The following is an 18,091-nucleotide window of genomic DNA, read 5'->3' as shown; positions in this document are numbered from 1 at the left end:
TTATGTTTAATGATAAACAATGTGAGTTTTACATGTAATAATATACTCTAGAGATTGTAGTAAGACGATTCTATGAACAGGCTGATTTTATATATATATACATATATATATGTATATATATATAATATATAATAATTGTAATAAAGCATCGATTTTACATATCAAGTGACTCAATGTACCTTATATTTTTATTTTTGTCTTATTTAAATTAGACTGTAATACATCCTTATTATTGTGCTTATAATCACAAACCATTTATAATCAATATAGTGATACGACGTCGTGTCTTAATGAAGAGGCAAGCGTTAGAATAACGATTTTTGTAATATTAATAACACTAAGACTGAGCCCAAAAAAAAAGAGACATAAATCCATGAGATTAAACTTTTGAGAATTTATTATATAAGAATTTGGATTTATTTACAAGATGTGCCGAATGCAATAACGCACAAATATTACATAAAATACACAAAATAAAAAACGCTTATAACTTTTACAAAAATTCGTATTTCCTGTTTAATAATTTGCATTATATTATTAAAACCAATTTCCCTTCTACGTACTTACGCACATTCTATAACTTAAATCTCCTATTCAATCATATCTTTGGTTACAATGGAGTTTCTTTATCTTATATGAATAAGTTTTTTGTAATTTTTGGTTGAGAAAATATCTTGTAGAGAGAAATATTAATAATATATTACAAGTTTGACTTTTTTGACGTATTACGTTTGTTATTTTGATTAAAATAATTAATAAAATATTTTGATAAAAAATGCATGGTCAAATTAGGATTTTAGGTAAAATTATGAAGTTCTTTTATATCACCTATTAGAATTTTTGATTTCATTATTTTAAATTGTAGGGCATACACCGGTAATTACTTGGCCATAAGCTCGTTCAGGCCTGATACTGACTGCCTTCATATTTATTTGAATATTGTTGATGCAGCCGACGTATTGAGCCTGCGATGTACTACCTCGTAATCTTCCGAGCATCGGATGACCACCGATAAATATTGGATGCTTTGACAAGACTCTAGCGACGTTTTTACCAGCGATTCCGGGCGGTGCCGATTTGTGATCGACAGATAGTAGTACTGCATTTTTTTGCTTGACGGCTATAAAAAATAATAAAAAGAGAATAATATTATTAAAACTTAACTTAAATAATCGATCGCTTAACCGTTAGTCATTAGTTTAATTTTAATTGTAAAAAATCGCCGCGATAATCTATCGTCATTCTTTCGGTTGTTCGTCTGTCGAGTGATAGTGTTAATATTTAATGATAGTAATTATAAAAAAATTAAAAAAAATAAAAAAACAGTGTAATATAGTGTTAAATAATTTGAAGTGCTACAACACGTCAAGATAATTCAGAATACTGCCACGGAAGGAAGGAAAGAAGGAGAAGGAAGGAAGGAAGGAAGGATGTCGAACGTCATCGGCTATATATCACTCAAATGGTAAGTACCCTAAAGAAATTAATATAATTAACTAATGTCCGAATGTATTGACCCGCGCGTATCGAAATTTCTTTAAAAACAGAGCACGCGTAGCGCGCGCATAGTTTCTTTTAATTACAATTAAATTCACAATTTCAAGAGTGATCTATAATATTAAATCAATTTTATATGATAACATTTACCTCGAATATTATGCCAGTGTCCGTCGCAAAGAGAATTTGGTTTCGTCGGCTCAAACGCAGTCTCTATTGAGCCTTTTTGTGTTTTTATTAGAAACTTGACAGTACCATTAATCATTTCTAGTACAAGATAATCCCTTTTACCATGCACCGACAGCAAATGTCCAGACGTTGATCGCGGTTTTATATCCATTTGAATGTCGACTGTACGATCCACATTAAATCGATCGACTAAAAGTTTGTAAAATTTTTCATTTAGTCAATAATCTTTAATTTAATTGATTGTTTTAATTAATTTAAAAATAATATCAAAAAGTGTTTTGTTACTTAGCGTAACATACACTTGTTAATTTTCTTACCGGCTTTAAATAAATTGCTGCCGTTTCCTGGAAAGAAAAAGAGACCGGGCTCGACTCTTTTCGAGCAAGGTATCACGCCTATTTTTTCCGATGGTTCTCCAACTAGTTGTCCGTTCATCATAAAATTTCCAAGGCATCCGCTGAATGTTTTATTAAGACCCTGAAACAAGAACGAACGTTTGTTAATATTTTCGTAATTTCTCTAAGTATAAGATTGAAAGTCAAGTAATCTTACAATATTCGTGTATGCAATGTTGGATATTTCTGGCAAGATGCCGCCCACGAAGAATGGCGGATTAACATTAATAGTAGTAGTGTGTCCCAACGAATATCCAGCTACTGGATCGTCTTCGTCAACAATTAGCTCACCGTAACTACCTTGTCTCTTAAAGATCACGTTGTGCCACTGATTATTATTAATTATCTTTTCGCTTACTAATAAAGCTGGTCCACTGCCACAGTCGAATTTGTAATGAATCTTGAAGAATAATATTCTCAGGTAATTTGTAGAATAATTTTTCATATACTTTCATATACGTAGCTACAATTATTTCTTTACCTTTCCATCAACCATGTACACAGCGATTAAGTCTTGCTTACTGAGATCGGAAGTGTAGAATATAATTCCGTCATCTGCCATTGTTTTTACGTCAATTTGGAAATCGTAGTCGTCTTTGTATCTTCCATTTAGTGTTCTGTATTCTAATCTGCTGTTCCTTGCAGCACCTTAAAAAAAAAGTCATTAACATTTAGAAAAACTTTATTCACGTATTATTAAATTAAATATATTTTTATTTGAATAATTTTCGATTTATTTAAAAACATGCAAATTACCAAATCGCCAAGCATTCTCAAGATCAGGATCCGTTGCCGGATAATATGGCAAATGACACATGTCGACATTTGGAGAGTCTAGAGATCTTGGCGTAGTCGTTATAAATTCATTTTTATCTGTTCGTCCTTCTAACTCCGGTTCGTCTTCTTTTTCAATCTCCTTGTCTATATCGACATCAATTATATCTAGAAAAAAAATTATTTGCTTTTGTTTTACTTTCCTCATCGTCGCTTGTAGCAAATATTTTTTTTATACACCCAAGATTTTGTTCTATCGTTGTAATAAATTTGTTTCACTTACTGACTTGAGTTGGTATATTTGCTGTATCTTCTGGTCCTTCCGACGGTAATAGTGGTGGTAAAACTTCAGGCTCAACAATAGGTGGTAGAACTGAAAAAAAAAAGAAAAAAAAAAAAGATATAAGCGAGTGAACATAATTAAAACGAGTCTATCAAAATTTTCTCAATGTCCATAACGTACGTGTCTGATCGCCGCCTTTGCATTTTCCTAGGAACGCGTGCGGTCTCTCAGTTGTGTCAGCGAAATTAATAATTACGCTATTAAGAGTCGCGTCACCAATACATCCAACGAAAGGCACGGTTTTGCCAGTCGAATCTACACTGGACGGTAGTCCACCAATATACAAATTGCTGTAGTGAAAATCCAAGGGTGGCGGCGATGACTCGATACTGTAGCTTTTCGTATCGTCAATGTCGAGGCTGAGAGTTAATTGATCATGTGTAGCAGTAACAACATGCCATTCGTTGTCGTTGAATCTAACCTCAGTCGGGCTAGTTTTAAGCTCTTCGCCGTGACTATTAAATACTAATTGACCATCTATTAACGATAGATAACTAGTAGCTGAGTTCTGGTGATCGTTGTTAGTTGCGTAGAAAATCAGACCATCGCTGGCCAATGTCTTAAACTTAAGATTCACTTGTAGGCTTGTAAATTCGGACTTCAAATTGCGCCATCTCACATACCCAGGTGTATTTGTCTCGAAGGAGACTAGCCTGGCAAACTGAAAGAGACAATTTCAAAAGTTGTATTTTTAAAGTAAAAAATATTTTACATTTATGATCTGTGAGCAATAAAAATTTCGTTAATTACCCTGACTGGACAACCAGGCATAACTCCAAATGCTTGAACGTTGCGCGTGAGATCAATTGATGTATCAAGAATGACGACCTCGTCGATGCAGCCTTCAAAGCCGTTGTTCGTAACCGATTCGAAAGGATGCTTTGCATTAGGCGGATAACCACCGAAATAAATGTGATCCGATGAGATCAAAGGTTTCGTAGTTCCTTTCTCCTGATTTGACGCGACTGTGTGATCGTCAATCTTTAGCGCTCCCATCGTATCTTGTCTGATAGCCTCCAGAGTATGCCAGTTACCGTCATTATATTTATCCAAAGACCTCAAGACAGTTGTACCCTCGCCAAGATCATATTGATACAACAACTGACCGTTATTCATTTCCAGAGATAAAAATTGTCTACCCTTGCCCATTAAATAAATCAATCCATCCTCCATGAACGTTTTAAAAGACAATTTAATAATAAACTTTCTGGTATCGGGCGTAATTTGCGAGCCCTTCTTGCTAAGGATTGCGTAACCGTGTCGATCGAAACGATATCCTCTACTCGGCGCAAAATTAATAAGCTTGTCGCGTTCGAGCGCGCTCTTCTGATTATTCTCGCCATCGACGAAGTTCCAGAAAGACACAGGTATATCGCCTATCATTAATTCTTCCATTTCACCCTCGAAAGAGGAAGCGGTCACAGCATTTTGTATGCGGAAGGACGATGGATATCCGCCGACAAAAAGCTTCGAATGCTCTTGGTCCACATTAAAAATGTAATACGAGCCTGACAAAACCCCTTCCTTCTCGTACAATTTATCTTTACCCTCGCCAATATCTTCGCGAACGATTAATTTAACATTCTTGCCAGTTCTGCAAATAAAAGATAAATTAATAAATAATGATATAAAAATACTTTAGATTAAATAACGTTACGCATATTGATATCAACCTATCGATAATTATTTGCCGCCATATGTTATCTGATACAAATTTATTATGAATTATCTTTTCTGGTCCAGATCCCAAGTCGATTATAAGGACGGGATATCCGCTTTCAATCAATAACGCCATGAAATCATGCTACGGAATATAAAACAATTATATTATAAATAAAATAAAAAAATATTTCTTTGATTTTAATTAAACTTTTTTTGAAAATTATTACATTAGATTTTATTAGACTTACTGTCTTAGATCGTGGCAGTTTCGTTTTCTCCTCATTGCCAAGGTATAATAAAAGACCGTTAGTCTTGTTAGTTCTAAAATACAAAGATATTTTTGTGGATGTAGTTAATAGTGGTAAGCTCTCTGGGTTCTTTAGCTCCAAAGTAGTATTTCTATAAAACGTCAAGCCAGTTTTAAATCGATTGGCCAGTTCTCGGGCATTCGCAATTTTGTTCCTCAGAGCTTCGATTTTACTTTGTAAATTGTTCCCAGATGTGTCGATCGATCTTTGATTATTATTTAGGCTGTTTAATAAGCTAGTGACGTTTGGCATCACTTTAGCCACAATATCTAGCTGTTTATTTGCCTGAGAGATATCGCGAATTGATTCCGATGTATTTTTCGAGAGCTGCTTCGTTTCTCGTAGATCTTCCGGAATCTGATTCACGATACCGTTTAAGTCATCGATAGCAACTTTGATGTTACGTTCAACATTCGTTGCTTGGTTCATTGCGTCATGTGCGACCGAAGACGATTGCGAAGGAATGTTGCCGAGCGTCCTGCAATTTTTATTTGTCAAAAAAACAGATATATATTTTAATATTAATGCTCAACGTGCTTTAACTTAATTAAAATACAGAAAAAAAAGCTGTACTTGTCAATGGAGTCGAGAAGTTCCTTATTACGTTTATTTTGATTGTCAATCAGAGTCGCATTATTCCTTGCTTCTCGTAAATCATTTTCAGGTTGACCTGTAGTTTTTTTTAAAGCGAGTTGTGCGGAGGCTAACAATTGGAAGCATTCGTTTCGAGAGTTTAGCATTTTTTGCTCGATTCCATCGGTCTGTTATTAATATACAAAATAAATCTCAATCGTACATAAATATAAATTAAAATTATAATATATGTTTAGTTTTTTTTGTTACCATTAATGTTGCATTTTTAGCAGCAATTGTGGCATGATTCGCAGCTTCTTTTGCAGCTTGAATTGCAGTTTCAATATCTCTGTATGCTGAAACTGCTCTCACCGCATTAGTATTGCGAGTGTCGGTTAATAAACTATCCAATTCCAACGAACGATTGTATAGATAATCGGCATGAGTATGGGCTTCTTGAATTTTCTCAGCTAGATTGATCAACATTTCATCGTTTTGAGTAATAGTATCGTTCAGTTGATTAGTCGCATTGCTAATAGTGTTAGTTCCTAAAAGAAAATAAACCTATTACTTTTACAATTATTTTTATCATTATTTTTATAAATCTCAATTTCAAAATATGAAAACACTAAAAGATCACTTACGTAGAAGATCGATATTAATATTTGCATAATTAAGAAAATTGCTGGCGTTACTCTTGAGCTGTTCTCCAGCTTGTAAGTCTTCTTTCGCCTCGGTGGTAGAGTTTTTTACAATATCAAGATTACCAGTCTGCGCGGCGATTCTATTTTCTCTGTTCAATTTATCTACTGCGCTAGCAATTTCTTGAGCTGTGCTCACGATGTCTAGCAGATCATCCATTTTCGCACTTGCGTTTTTAATCTCGTTACTGAAATTAGCCACGGCAGAACTCAAGTTGCTAGCTGGAAAGTTGTAATTCTGCATCTCGGAGATCAGGATATTAGCTTGGTTCGCTTGATCTACAGCATTATCCCGGAATTTAATAAAGTTAACGTCCTTGATTTTTTTCAGAATATCTTTTGCTTCATTTAGTGCATTATCAACCTTAGCGCCCGTTCCCAGTTCGATATTTAACGCTAGCGATTGCACTTCCGAGACAATTTGATTTACTAAACCGATTTTTTGCACCACATCTTGCTCTAAATTATTCATGTTCTGCAACGTACTCTCGGCGTCGTCTTTCCATTTAACACTGTCCTCGGCAGTGAAATCAATCTGCCGTTTCTGATTGTACACTTCGTTTTCTAATTGCTGTAGCTTGTCCTGCAACGGTAGAAGATTCACCCGGCTTGGATCTAACAATTTAACTTCGGGATAAAGTTCGTTGACTGTATCATTAATAAACTTAAGTCGTTGATTCGTAAAATAGCCTTCTGCAACCGTCTGAAAAGAGAGAGATGTATTAAAAAAATATTGTTATTAATTTTCTTATGTAATGTGTATAAATCTACAAAATTAATTTTATTTACACTATATTCGCGCGAGACAGGTTCTAATAAATCGGTTAATTCATCTGTAACATCGAGAAGATTTCCTGTGCAAGAGCCACAGGGGAAGCAGCCTTGCGCCGGAATAAGTACGTGCCGATACGGACAGTGATCGCATTTTTCGCCGATAACGCCAGGTAAGCAAGTACATTGACCAGTAGTTGCGTTGCAAGACACGCCGACAGAATAACCAGTGTGACATTCGCATGCTAAAAAAAAAAAGTATAATACACTTAATTTTTTAAATCGTATTTTACAATATTTAAATATATAATAATTCAAGGGTCTTACATGTACACCCTTCCGGTCCGTAATTCCAATATCCTGGAATGCATTGATCACATCTACGACCGGTAACGCCCGGCATACACTCGCACTGTCCTGTTTCTCCGTTACACTGACTACTTACGGATGCCAAGTAACAATCGCAGGGCCTACAGCCATTGCAAGTGTCGAAACCGTAGTAATCGGGTGCGCAGCGATCACATTGCTCACCAATGACGTTTTCTTGACAGAAACATTGACCGCTGTAACTGTCGCAGTGTTCCATTCCACAGTCATCGCACATACAGCTACGACAATCCTTTCGTTTCACGGCGTCGCCGTAGAAACCGGGGGCGCACAAATTACACGCTTCGCCGTAGGTATTGTTTAAACATTGCAAGCACTGGCCGGTGATACTGTCGCACGAGCCAATTTGATTGGTGTCAATATTGCCGGAGCATTCACACGGCTTGCAATAATCGCCGTACACCTCGGGATTGCCGTAATAACCGGCCGCGCAGGCTTCGCAACGAGCTCCATAATACCCAGGCAAACAATCGCAGCTGATCTTATTTCCTTCTTCGTTTACCTCGCACCCGGTGGCAAAATTATTTGAAGCGACCGGTAATGGACACGCACAAATTAGACAATCTGTCGGTGTGCCCACAGTGGCATTACCGTAATAGCCTTCTTCGCAAAATTCGCAATGGTCACCGATGGTTCCGTTTTTGCAATTCTGCGAAAAGAATTTAGAATTATTTTTTAAACTTTATTTATTGAAATTTTTATTTCAGATAAATCTATCGTACCTCACAAATTCCGGTGTTCACGTCACACGTGGTTGCATGACCATTACATTGACAGGGCGCGCAGTATCCTCCGTAAGGTCCAGATTTAATTCTGTAATATCCCGGAGCGCATTCCTCGCATGAAAATCCTTGATAATTAGGCGGGCATTGACATTGCTCCACGCTGCTAGCCGGAATGCTGTATTGAGGCGAGTATTGTTCCGTTGTAACGTCCAAAGTTGCATATGATAATCTGTAAAGATATTTATTGTAATAACGATTCTCCTCGATATCTCGATAATAAAAAAAGATACATACGAAGCCGTGATGCTGGGATTCCAGTATGTAGCGCGCACGTATATTCCACGTAAATCTTCGAGAACGACCATAATTTGTTCTCTCGTCGCGGCGAGTCTATTGCTAGTTAGAAAATTAGCTTCCACCAGATGAACTGACGCTCTAAAATTCACAAAGGATGGTGGCTGTTCGTCGGAAAAGTAGAATAATGTAATATCAGAGCCTTGGAGGATAACATCGGCGGCACTGACAGCTTTGCCGAAAGGTCCTGTGCTATAGTGAACGCTATAATTAAAGAAGCCACCGTACGAAGTCAACTTTTTGTCTAAATAGATATCAGGCGCCGAAAAGTAAACGACGTTCTCGAAAGTGTCATTAGTGGTGAGCGAAACTGTGAGCGTAGTTGAGTTCTCTATAGGATATGTTAACAGATTGGTAAAGTTGCCGTTCTTATCAATAGGTGTGACCAATTCCCAGCCGGCCATATCCATAAGATGGGTCCAGTAAAGACTCGCAGAGGCGCATCTAAAAAATAAATTTCACATTTTTTAAATACGACATAATTTTAAATAAAATAAAATAAAAAAAGAAATAAAAGAAATAAAATAAAATAAAATAAAAAAATAAAAACGACATAATTTTTAAAAAATTTAAACGCTGATAATAATTTATATTTAATTTAATTGCATAATGTAAAATGTAATAATAATAGCAAATATAAAGCGCACCTGGTAGTCTTGCCGAAACAGAAACATTTAGTACAACCATCCGTATTCTCAGCTTGAATATCGAATGTGCCTTCGCGACATACATCGCATGCTAAACCTTGCACGTTTGTCTTGCAGAAGCATTCGGCTGTATACTGGTCGCAGATATCACTAGTTGTGCCACGTAAATCGCAATCGCAACGTTCGCAGTGAGGAAACTGCGAATATCCAGCGAGGCAGCGGTCACATTGACGACCCACCACATTCTCTTTGCAACGGCAGCCGTTATCGTCACATTGCAAATTACCATCTAATACACCCAAGGGCGAACAGTTGCATTCCTCACAGCCGATGATCGGATGAAATCCGTAGGTACCGGGTTCGCATTGATCGCATCGTTGGCCTATTACTCGAGGCGGGCAAATACATCTGCCGGTATCTCGTTCGCAGAGAGCAGGGCAATTGCAAGGTCTGCATCTGGGAAAGCCGTAAAAGCCGGATTTGCAAATCTCACATCGCCTACCGATAATGTTTGGCCGACAGGGGCATTGGCCGCCGAATTTGTCGCACTCAAAGCTAGTGGACCCTTCGCTATCGCAATTGCAAGGTAATGCGCCGTTGTTATAATTTGTCGTTATTGAAAAGCTAGAATCGCGGCAAAAACCATCCTCCGTAATGTTGATATGGAAATGATTAGTACCACAGCGTTTAATAAATTCTTTCGTCTGATCAAACTGCACTTTATTGAGAATTTTCTCATTGTACTGATCTGCTGGAATCACTAGAACGTAATCCAACCAAATACCGCGGCCAGGCTCTTTCAATGTCAGCACAAAATTTTCAATCAGTTGAAATCTAATATCGTTATCGTCGATTTTACGTACAATGCTGCGACAGCCGCTGTTACTAGGGCAGTGGGGAACCGGCACCTTTGCCTCATAAAATTTGCCGTTTTGTACTAGCACGTCTAATTCAAACTGAGGATGATCTGGTTGATAATACTGTATCACAAACACGTAATCTCCCGGTTGAGATACTTTTGAGTGAATATCCACCATGTCACCGTCACCTAAGTAGATTAATTTAGTGCCGTTATCGTAAATACCGAAAGGTCGGTTTTCAGCTTCCGGAATACCATTAGAAATTTCAAATTCGATCTTTTTGGCATCTGAGGCACCGGGAAATAATCCTTGAATACATTTGCCGTTTTTCCTCACACAAATAGATTTAGGTTTCACAAAGTCGAGCGACCATTGATTATAAGGAATCGCAACTATCGAATCAATTGCGACATTTGAGGTCGGTTCGCCAGTCAGCACCAAGCTAATGTAATTCGACGGGAAATTCATGACAGCTACCTTGCCGTAAGTATCGGTAACAACTTGTCGACATTTGCTCGTATATCTGCATGGATTTAAAGTGACTTTACCTTTGCCAACGGTATTTGCCTCAATTAATAGTATCGATGTGTCTTGTTCGTCTCGCGGAGTAACATAAGTCACTACGAGAACGTGAGGGCCAGGCTTGCTGATTCTCAAATCAAAATGAATTTCTTCTTGTTGATCGTTGATGAGTGGCACTTCATCCTCGTCAATTTCTTGCAAACTCTCGCGATCGGTAAAGTATTCGGTCAATGGAATTCGTATATTATTCTCGTTAAGAAAACCGCCTGCGCCGTGAACCGAATCGAATTGTGTCAGATTTGGATATCCGTAGTGCCTGCAGAGTCCCTTGTAGCCGATTTCGCAGGGCACATTCACATCTTGCGTTAGTATACCGCCCTCGTAATATTCCGCTGGTAATAGAACGAAGTAATCAAGGAACATGCTTTTCTTCGTGGCGATTTTGATGGACCAGTGCCCAGGATTCATCACCATGGGCGATGGATGATTGTCGTGTGCTCCGGCAACCGTTACAAAAGAGGGTCGGCTAGTTGGTTTAAAATTGACTTTAAATTGTTGTTCTACCTCGGACGGATTGTCAGGAGTGATAGTGATAGTACCGAGAATCGGCTCGCTACTAGGATTTACATAACGTAAAACCATCCGATAAAGTGACGATTTGCCGATAATCACGCCCAGTACAATTTCATCTTGCTGAATGGTAAACTCAGCATAACCCTTCCAACTGAAGCCCGGAAAAATATCTTCCGTGAAACCGTAGCGGACGCTGCTACCGCTAGGCGTTTTACCAACTTCGGCTTCATATTGATATTGATGAAGTGTAGGAAAGTAATGAGCCTTCAAAGGCTCTTTACACGTAAGACCAGTGACTCGTGGTTGACAAGAACATTGACCAGTTTGCTTATCGCATACTTGATTTACGGAACCTCCGACGTCGCAGGAACAGTCTTGATAAAATAAAATGCATTATGTTAAAAATTAAAAAAATTAAATTATTATAAAACAAAAGAATTTACTTACCAGAACAACCAAAAACATTATTTTCTTGAAGATTATACGTTCCATCAATACATCGAGTGCATCCTCTATCGGTTACACCAGGTTTACAGATACACTGTCCAGTTTTAGTATCACACTCGCCGATGCTTCCAACAACTCCAGGTATATTACATTGACATTCTTAAATGCAAATATATTTTAAATTAATATTACATATAATTATATTTTTTTAGATTTGCAGAGCATAATTGTTATAAATATAATATTATAAAACCGATTCAAACCTTCGCAGCCGTCTGGATTGTAAGGCTGCAGATTCCAATAAAGTGGCTTGCATTGGTTACAGATTCTTCCTTCAACTCGATCCTTGCACTGACAAAGCTCACCGGGCGGCAATGAACCACAACCCTGGAAAGTCGCGACAATACCAGCCGGATCACAGTTGCAGCCCTCACAGGTAGGAAAGTTGTAGTAACCTTCTTTACATTGCTCGCATCTAATACCGTCGAAATTCTCACGGCATTGACATTTACCTTCGCCATCGCAAGATACGCCGATTGAACCATGGCTTTCACAATTGCACGCTAAGAACGAAACGATAAAGAGTTTAAAAAAAAAAAAATTTAATTTAAAAAATTAATTTAAAAATATAATTAATTTAATTAATAAATTTAATTAAAATTGTAATAAAAGTTTCTGCGCGAATGGGATATTACCGATACATTCCGGGTATTTATAATATCCTGGGCTGCACTGACTGCAAGTTCTTCCAGCAAAATTAGTAAGGCACGAACATTTGCCCGTGGAATCGCAGCTGATACTAGACGAGCCAACAGAGCTGCAATTGCACGGTACGCAATTCGGATAGCCGTAATATCCCGGGATACATTGATCACATCGAACGCCGCCGTATCCTTCTCTGCATAAGCAGACACCGTCTGATTTATCGCAAATACCCGGTTCCGTTCCACGCGAATCGCACTCGCAATCTGCAAGTCAATATATAAAATCAGTATTTTTTTTAATATTAATTTTATAACGACGTTTAAATCTACGCTATTAATAAATTATTATATTAAATAAAAAATTCTAACGCACATGTGCAAATAGGATAATTAAAATATCCATCTTCGCAAATATCACACGTTCTCCCTCCGTAATTATTTCTGCACGTGCAGTTACCAGATATCACGTCGCAGACGTCGTTTAAGGCACCCACAAGATTGCAGCTACAAGCTAAAATCATAGTGATTATCTTTCAAATAACTTTCGGGATTTCAAAGTAACTTTTAACAGATTTACTCACGTAAGCAGTCAGGGAAATTGTAGTATCCCTCCGCGCAGAGATCGCAGTAATGACCGGCGTAGTTTATTTTACAAGGGCAAATTCCGTCAGTTGCCTCGCAATGATAACCGAGCGTGCCCGGCAAATGACATTCACAGGGCAAGCAATTAGGATACCCAAAGTAACCATAATTACAAGTATCACAATTTGGCGGTGTGAATTCTTTCCGGCACTCGCATTTTCCGTTAGAGTCGGCGCAATTTCCAGTCGAATAGAAATAATCGCAGTTGCAGGCTTAAACATATAAAAGATTTATGGTAATTAAAAAACGGGCAATAATTAAAATTTACGAAATAATAAATGGAAAATAAAAAAAATAACCGAGTTTAATTTGTGAATAAACTTACGTTGACATACGTCAGTTGCATTAAGTGGTTTATCCCGAGGCCTGTAGAACTTGGGCTTGCAGCGGTTACAATTGATGCCTTCGGTGTTGTGCTTACAATTCTGGCAGATACCACCACCCTCATAATTACCATGTATGTCTAACGATAAGTGCTTCTCATCGATTTCCGGATCGTAAATACATTCGTCCGAATGTCCGAAGCAGTTGCAGGCTGCAATATTAAGGCTCAATTTATATTACCGTAGTAAACATTAAGCCGTAAGAAATCAGTCGATTGTATTACAAATTCCAAGGGAATTATTTAATATGATTGGCTAATTTTTTACGGTTTAAAGCTTACTGCGGTAATGTAGATCGAACCTAATTCGCTGCCAAAAACAGACAGGTTATCTCTGGCAATTTATCTTGTATGCACGCACAAAATTACAATTATTTTACCAATCATAAAATTAAATTTATATTATTACATAAATCTTTGCCCCGTAGAGTTAGAAAAAAATTTTTTTTTAGTGAACAGATTTTTTCCCTTTAATAAATAAATAGTTTTTACGTTCGCATATGAATTTCTGTGATGCTGTGGATTGTCTCCATTTTTTCTGTTCAAAGCCCTTGCAACATGTTGCACACTGAGGTCCACAAGTATTATGTTGGCATCGACAGACCAATTTCTTTGGCATGTTAGGATCCTGAATGTCGCAGATGTCCGCGTGACCGTTGCACATGCATCGACCACCGATGCTGATATCTTTGATCGAATAAAAGTACTGCAATAAAAATGTACATTTTTTAAAAATTAAATTACAAAAACGTAAGATAATGTCGAATATCGATTGTAAAGAGATTTTAACATATAAAAAAAAATGTTTATTACATCACTAAACAAAAATTTGCTTTAATACGGCGATAATAAATAAAAAAACGTAAAAAACAGTCTATTATAAATTCAATTATCGTTGAGAAATAAATGTTTCAGCGTCGCTTACTCTTCTGGTGACGGTAGGATCTTGACGAACGACGGACATCAGATGCCCCAGCAAGTTCTTCGTCCGGAGGAAACGGAAACGAACGTTCGTCGCCCGCGTCCATTCTTGTAACAAAGTCGAATTGAAATAATGCTTTGCCGAAGGACGATTATTTAGGATTGATATCGGTATCTCGCCGCCTTCAAGTGGAACGACCTTTGAGTATTCAGTTGTGCAAATCACGCTGTCATCTCGGATGATCGGCTTGTGGCTGTCCACCCCAAAGTAAGTCAGACAATCGCTGGCAGAATCCGAAAAGTATTGCCAGGGTGACCAGGTCTTGCCGTAATCCTTCGACTTCTCCAAGATCCACAGTCCTGGCCGAGGCGAATTTCCCATTCGTATGTAAACGTAAGCTACATGAAATTCCTAAAAAAAAAAAAATATATATATTATTGCTTATTTTTAAAATTATTACATTATTATATTTTAAAGAGAAATTTATTATTCGTTAAAACGTATGCCTTGGACGTTATTTAATTTCATTTGAGTGAGAGATCCTGTTATTTTAGAGAGAATAAACCACGGGTAAACCGAGGACTGAATGCCAGATGTGTGCCATACATGGTTTCAATGATCTAAGAAAGACCGACGAAACCTCAAGATTATGGGCCAGCCGGGGAAAAAGTGAGATAGATATAAAAAGAAATATATTCATTCTTTTCTGAAATAATAAATTCAGAACATTGTGGAAAATAAAAATCTAGAACGGTATAAAAAAAGAACATGTTAGGATTAATAGGCAGAAAAATAGCACTTAAAAAATTATGAAAGTTAGAGAAAATAGAGTGGGAGGAGAAAGAGAAAAAGACAGAGATAGTGACGGTGTAAATGAACCTTTCTAAGATAATTAGCACAAGAGTAACAGCTTTTGCGTATAGTGCACTCGCGAAAATAGACTGCACTTCTGATAAAAATTAATTGTATTAAAAAATAAATTAATTCAAATATACAGCCAGCGTAAAGTAACGTGTTAATTTAATAGATAATTATTTAAAAAAAATGTTTGTGGCTTAATATGACACATTTTTTAATATGTAAAAAATAATATTGTTGGCGATCTAATTTTTCTCTTCTTATATTATATATTATTCCGGAAGCAAACCGAAGATAAATCTTCCCACTTGCAGGAAAACGCCTACTTGCGTGATAGAATGTTTACATCGCTGATAAAAGAATCGCTCATCGTTACTTCCTGTCGCTTCTGAATCAAATCCTTTCAAATGTGCTTTCGAACACACTTTCTTTATACTAATCTTTATGCATTGTGATATAATTACTTGCCTGTCCCAGATTGATCGTTAGATTGACCTCATTATATTTCATCCCTCTGGATAAAGGTGGTGATTGCCACCAAGTTTCCATACCGTCGACTGCATATTCGGGAGGGTGACCTTTTTCCGGATTATCAGGATCGCAATAATCGCATACCTGTGGAAAAATAAAAATTTATATTAAAGAAAAAAGAATTAATGAACAAAAAATTACAAATTTAAATGTAAAGAAGTGAATTTAGATAATCGAAAGACAAAATAAAAATTTCTCTTTCTGAAATTTGTATGTGACATGGAGAGCTTCTTAATTTCGGGCGGGTGAACGATCGAGTGTTATCAAGAGGTCATCTTTATCTTCCGTTTTATCAAGCTTCTTGCTTCTGGTTCACTTCGGTTTCATCTCCTTTTACCCACATAGATAGGTATGTGATGTCGTAAGCCGACGTTTCGCATTCTTAATATATTATGTATGAAGCTGGATTAGCATTATGACACAATTAAAATATAAATGTGCAAAGACTCAATTTTTGAAAATTATAACATAGATTTTTTGCACTCTAGGAGTAATACTGCATCGGTGATAAATTAGATTTGAAACATCTGTTTTCAATAACGAGGAACCATGATTTCGCGGGGAAACGCGATCCTACGAGTCTATCGCATTCTTCGAATACAATCATAAACCCTGCGAACTGGTTTCTAGCTGGATCTTTCGTACGGAAGTGCTTTGTAGTCGTCTTTTGTCCAGACTCGCCGACAAAACGCTTACACGTTAATATATCACAAGACTCAATTTTTAGAGCACCTAAAAATGACAATCACGTTTAAGATTTACAATAATGTTATACAAGCACACGTAAGTACCACTTTTATTATTTATTTATAAATATAATTAACAAGCCTGATATATTTAAAAAAAAATTTAAAGTTTTTCATCTAGATTTTCAAATAAGTTCTTTTTTTATACGTTCGCCGCTCGATTGAGGAAAGTTAATCTCTCATCAATGGTTTCATTCATCTCTCGTGATTATTTGGTGTAATTCCCTTATCGCAATTCTCAGATAGAAAGGCAAAAGTGCCACGTGATATGTAATTATAAATGTTTATATAAAATATTACATTTACTTTAGCGACACATGCGAATAAACAATATTAATAGAAAGATTATGTGATAGAAAATAAAAGAAAGGAAGTAATTAAGTAAGAGCCGATGCTTCGAAGCTGATAAACTTTTGGACTCGTAGAATCTAATCGTAATAGATAAAATTCGGTGCTAATATTGGAGGCAAACAGACCATATATATCTCGGCGTGCAAGAATATTTATTAAATTGACTTTTATCCTATTCATATAACGTTTAATCATTATTATATTTAAAAACATATTTATTTAAATCGTATATTTTATACGCATTATATTAAATAAATTAAACGCGGTCCTTTTTTTACAATATATTTATCACGCTAACACTTACCTGGCCTTGAATTAAATTGATATCTTCATCCTGATCGGCGTTCGCGCCTACGAGTTTACAATAAAGTTCGGGGCCGGTAGTGTCGACGCCGCACGTAGCCGAGGCCTCGATCTCCTTGCCCTCGGCCAAATTGAAATACGGTGGCGTCAGGATCTCACATCTAGATATCCGGATGATTAAAAAAAGGCCGGCGATGCTTGCCGGTAACCGCATTCTGCTAGCAGAAAATCCGACACCTTCTCAAGTTCTTTCGAGGAACTGCTCCACTCTTTTTTTCTTCACTTTCGTCTTCTCTCCACCCTCTTCGTCTCGCTCCCTTCCTCCCTCTCTCCCACTTTCTTGCGACGATGATGCCTGGATGCTTTCTCGGTGCAGACTGTCTGGACCAGAGTTCTTCCAGCACCGTCGACTTGCCAGATGAGAAGAACTCGGTGGGGGTGGAACAGCTCAGTGATCTTCAAGTTGGAGTTTGAATTCCACACGAGTCCAAGTTCAAACATCGTAAATTTCTTACGTCTCGTCATCTCCAGTTAATAGACTTTACATAAATAAAATTGTTTGTCACGCTGTTAAAAAAAAATATTAAATTAAATTATTAATTTTAGTGCAATTATCCATTTCCTAATATTTTTAGTAAGTATATAAATAATTATAAATATAAGTATCTATGGATATTCTTTATCTGCATTTTCTATCTTTAAAAATTATAACATATTTTATTTATAACGAAATCTCTTACTGTTATTACTTATTATTACAAAAGTTCTTTTTAGATCATCAATTTAGAATCGAAACCACATGGTACCTTTTATATGCACGGTAAGATATTGTTTATAGTTCTCTCAATGCTATATTATCTTACAGCTTTTCATACACACAGTCCGATTAATATAGGCTTCGATATCTTATTTTAATATAATATA

At 36.7% G+C, this 18,091-nt stretch overlaps 2 protein-coding genes across 2 annotated transcripts; one reads left to right on the top strand and one right to left on the bottom strand.

The window, feature by feature from the left end:
• Positions 1–374: 374 nt before the first annotated feature.
• On the bottom strand, positions 375–17,703 carry Lana (laminin subunit alpha). The gene is made up of 29 exons (XM_070664713.1): positions 17,169–17,703; positions 15,705–15,851; positions 14,382–14,789; positions 13,949–14,162; positions 13,400–13,609; positions 13,014–13,286; positions 12,806–12,943; positions 12,424–12,696; positions 11,992–12,291; positions 11,729–11,887; positions 9,327–11,655; positions 8,620–9,123; positions 8,323–8,554; positions 7,541–8,249; positions 7,232–7,458; positions 6,386–7,145; positions 6,012–6,289; positions 5,742–5,929; positions 5,109–5,646; positions 4,872–5,002; positions 3,949–4,792; positions 3,319–3,859; positions 3,139–3,228; positions 2,838–3,023; positions 2,563–2,729; positions 2,239–2,481; positions 2,004–2,163; positions 1,648–1,875; positions 375–1,120 (listed from the first exon to the last, which is right to left on the bottom strand). The coding sequence occupies exons 1-29, from the start codon at positions 17,379–17,381 to the stop codon at positions 855–857; spliced, it is 10,956 nt and encodes a 3,651-aa protein (XP_070520814.1). The 5' UTR covers positions 17,382–17,703; the 3' UTR covers positions 375–854.
• Positions 17,520–18,082, top strand: LOC139107030 (uncharacterized; the record flags this gene model as incomplete). Its single annotated transcript, XM_070664238.1, has 2 exons — positions 17,520–17,669; positions 17,942–18,082. Coding segments are annotated over 2 exons (291 nt in total), but the record flags the coding sequence as incomplete, so codon positions are not given.
• Positions 18,083–18,091: the final 9 nt, after the last annotated feature.

This window comes from Cardiocondyla obscurior, linkage group LG12, assembly GCF_019399895.1.
Source record: "Cardiocondyla obscurior isolate alpha-2009 linkage group LG12, Cobs3.1, whole genome shotgun sequence".
Classification (NCBI taxonomy): Eukaryota; Metazoa; Arthropoda; class Insecta; order Hymenoptera; family Formicidae; genus Cardiocondyla; species Cardiocondyla obscurior.
This window is presented reverse-complemented; position numbering and strand designations above follow the sequence as displayed.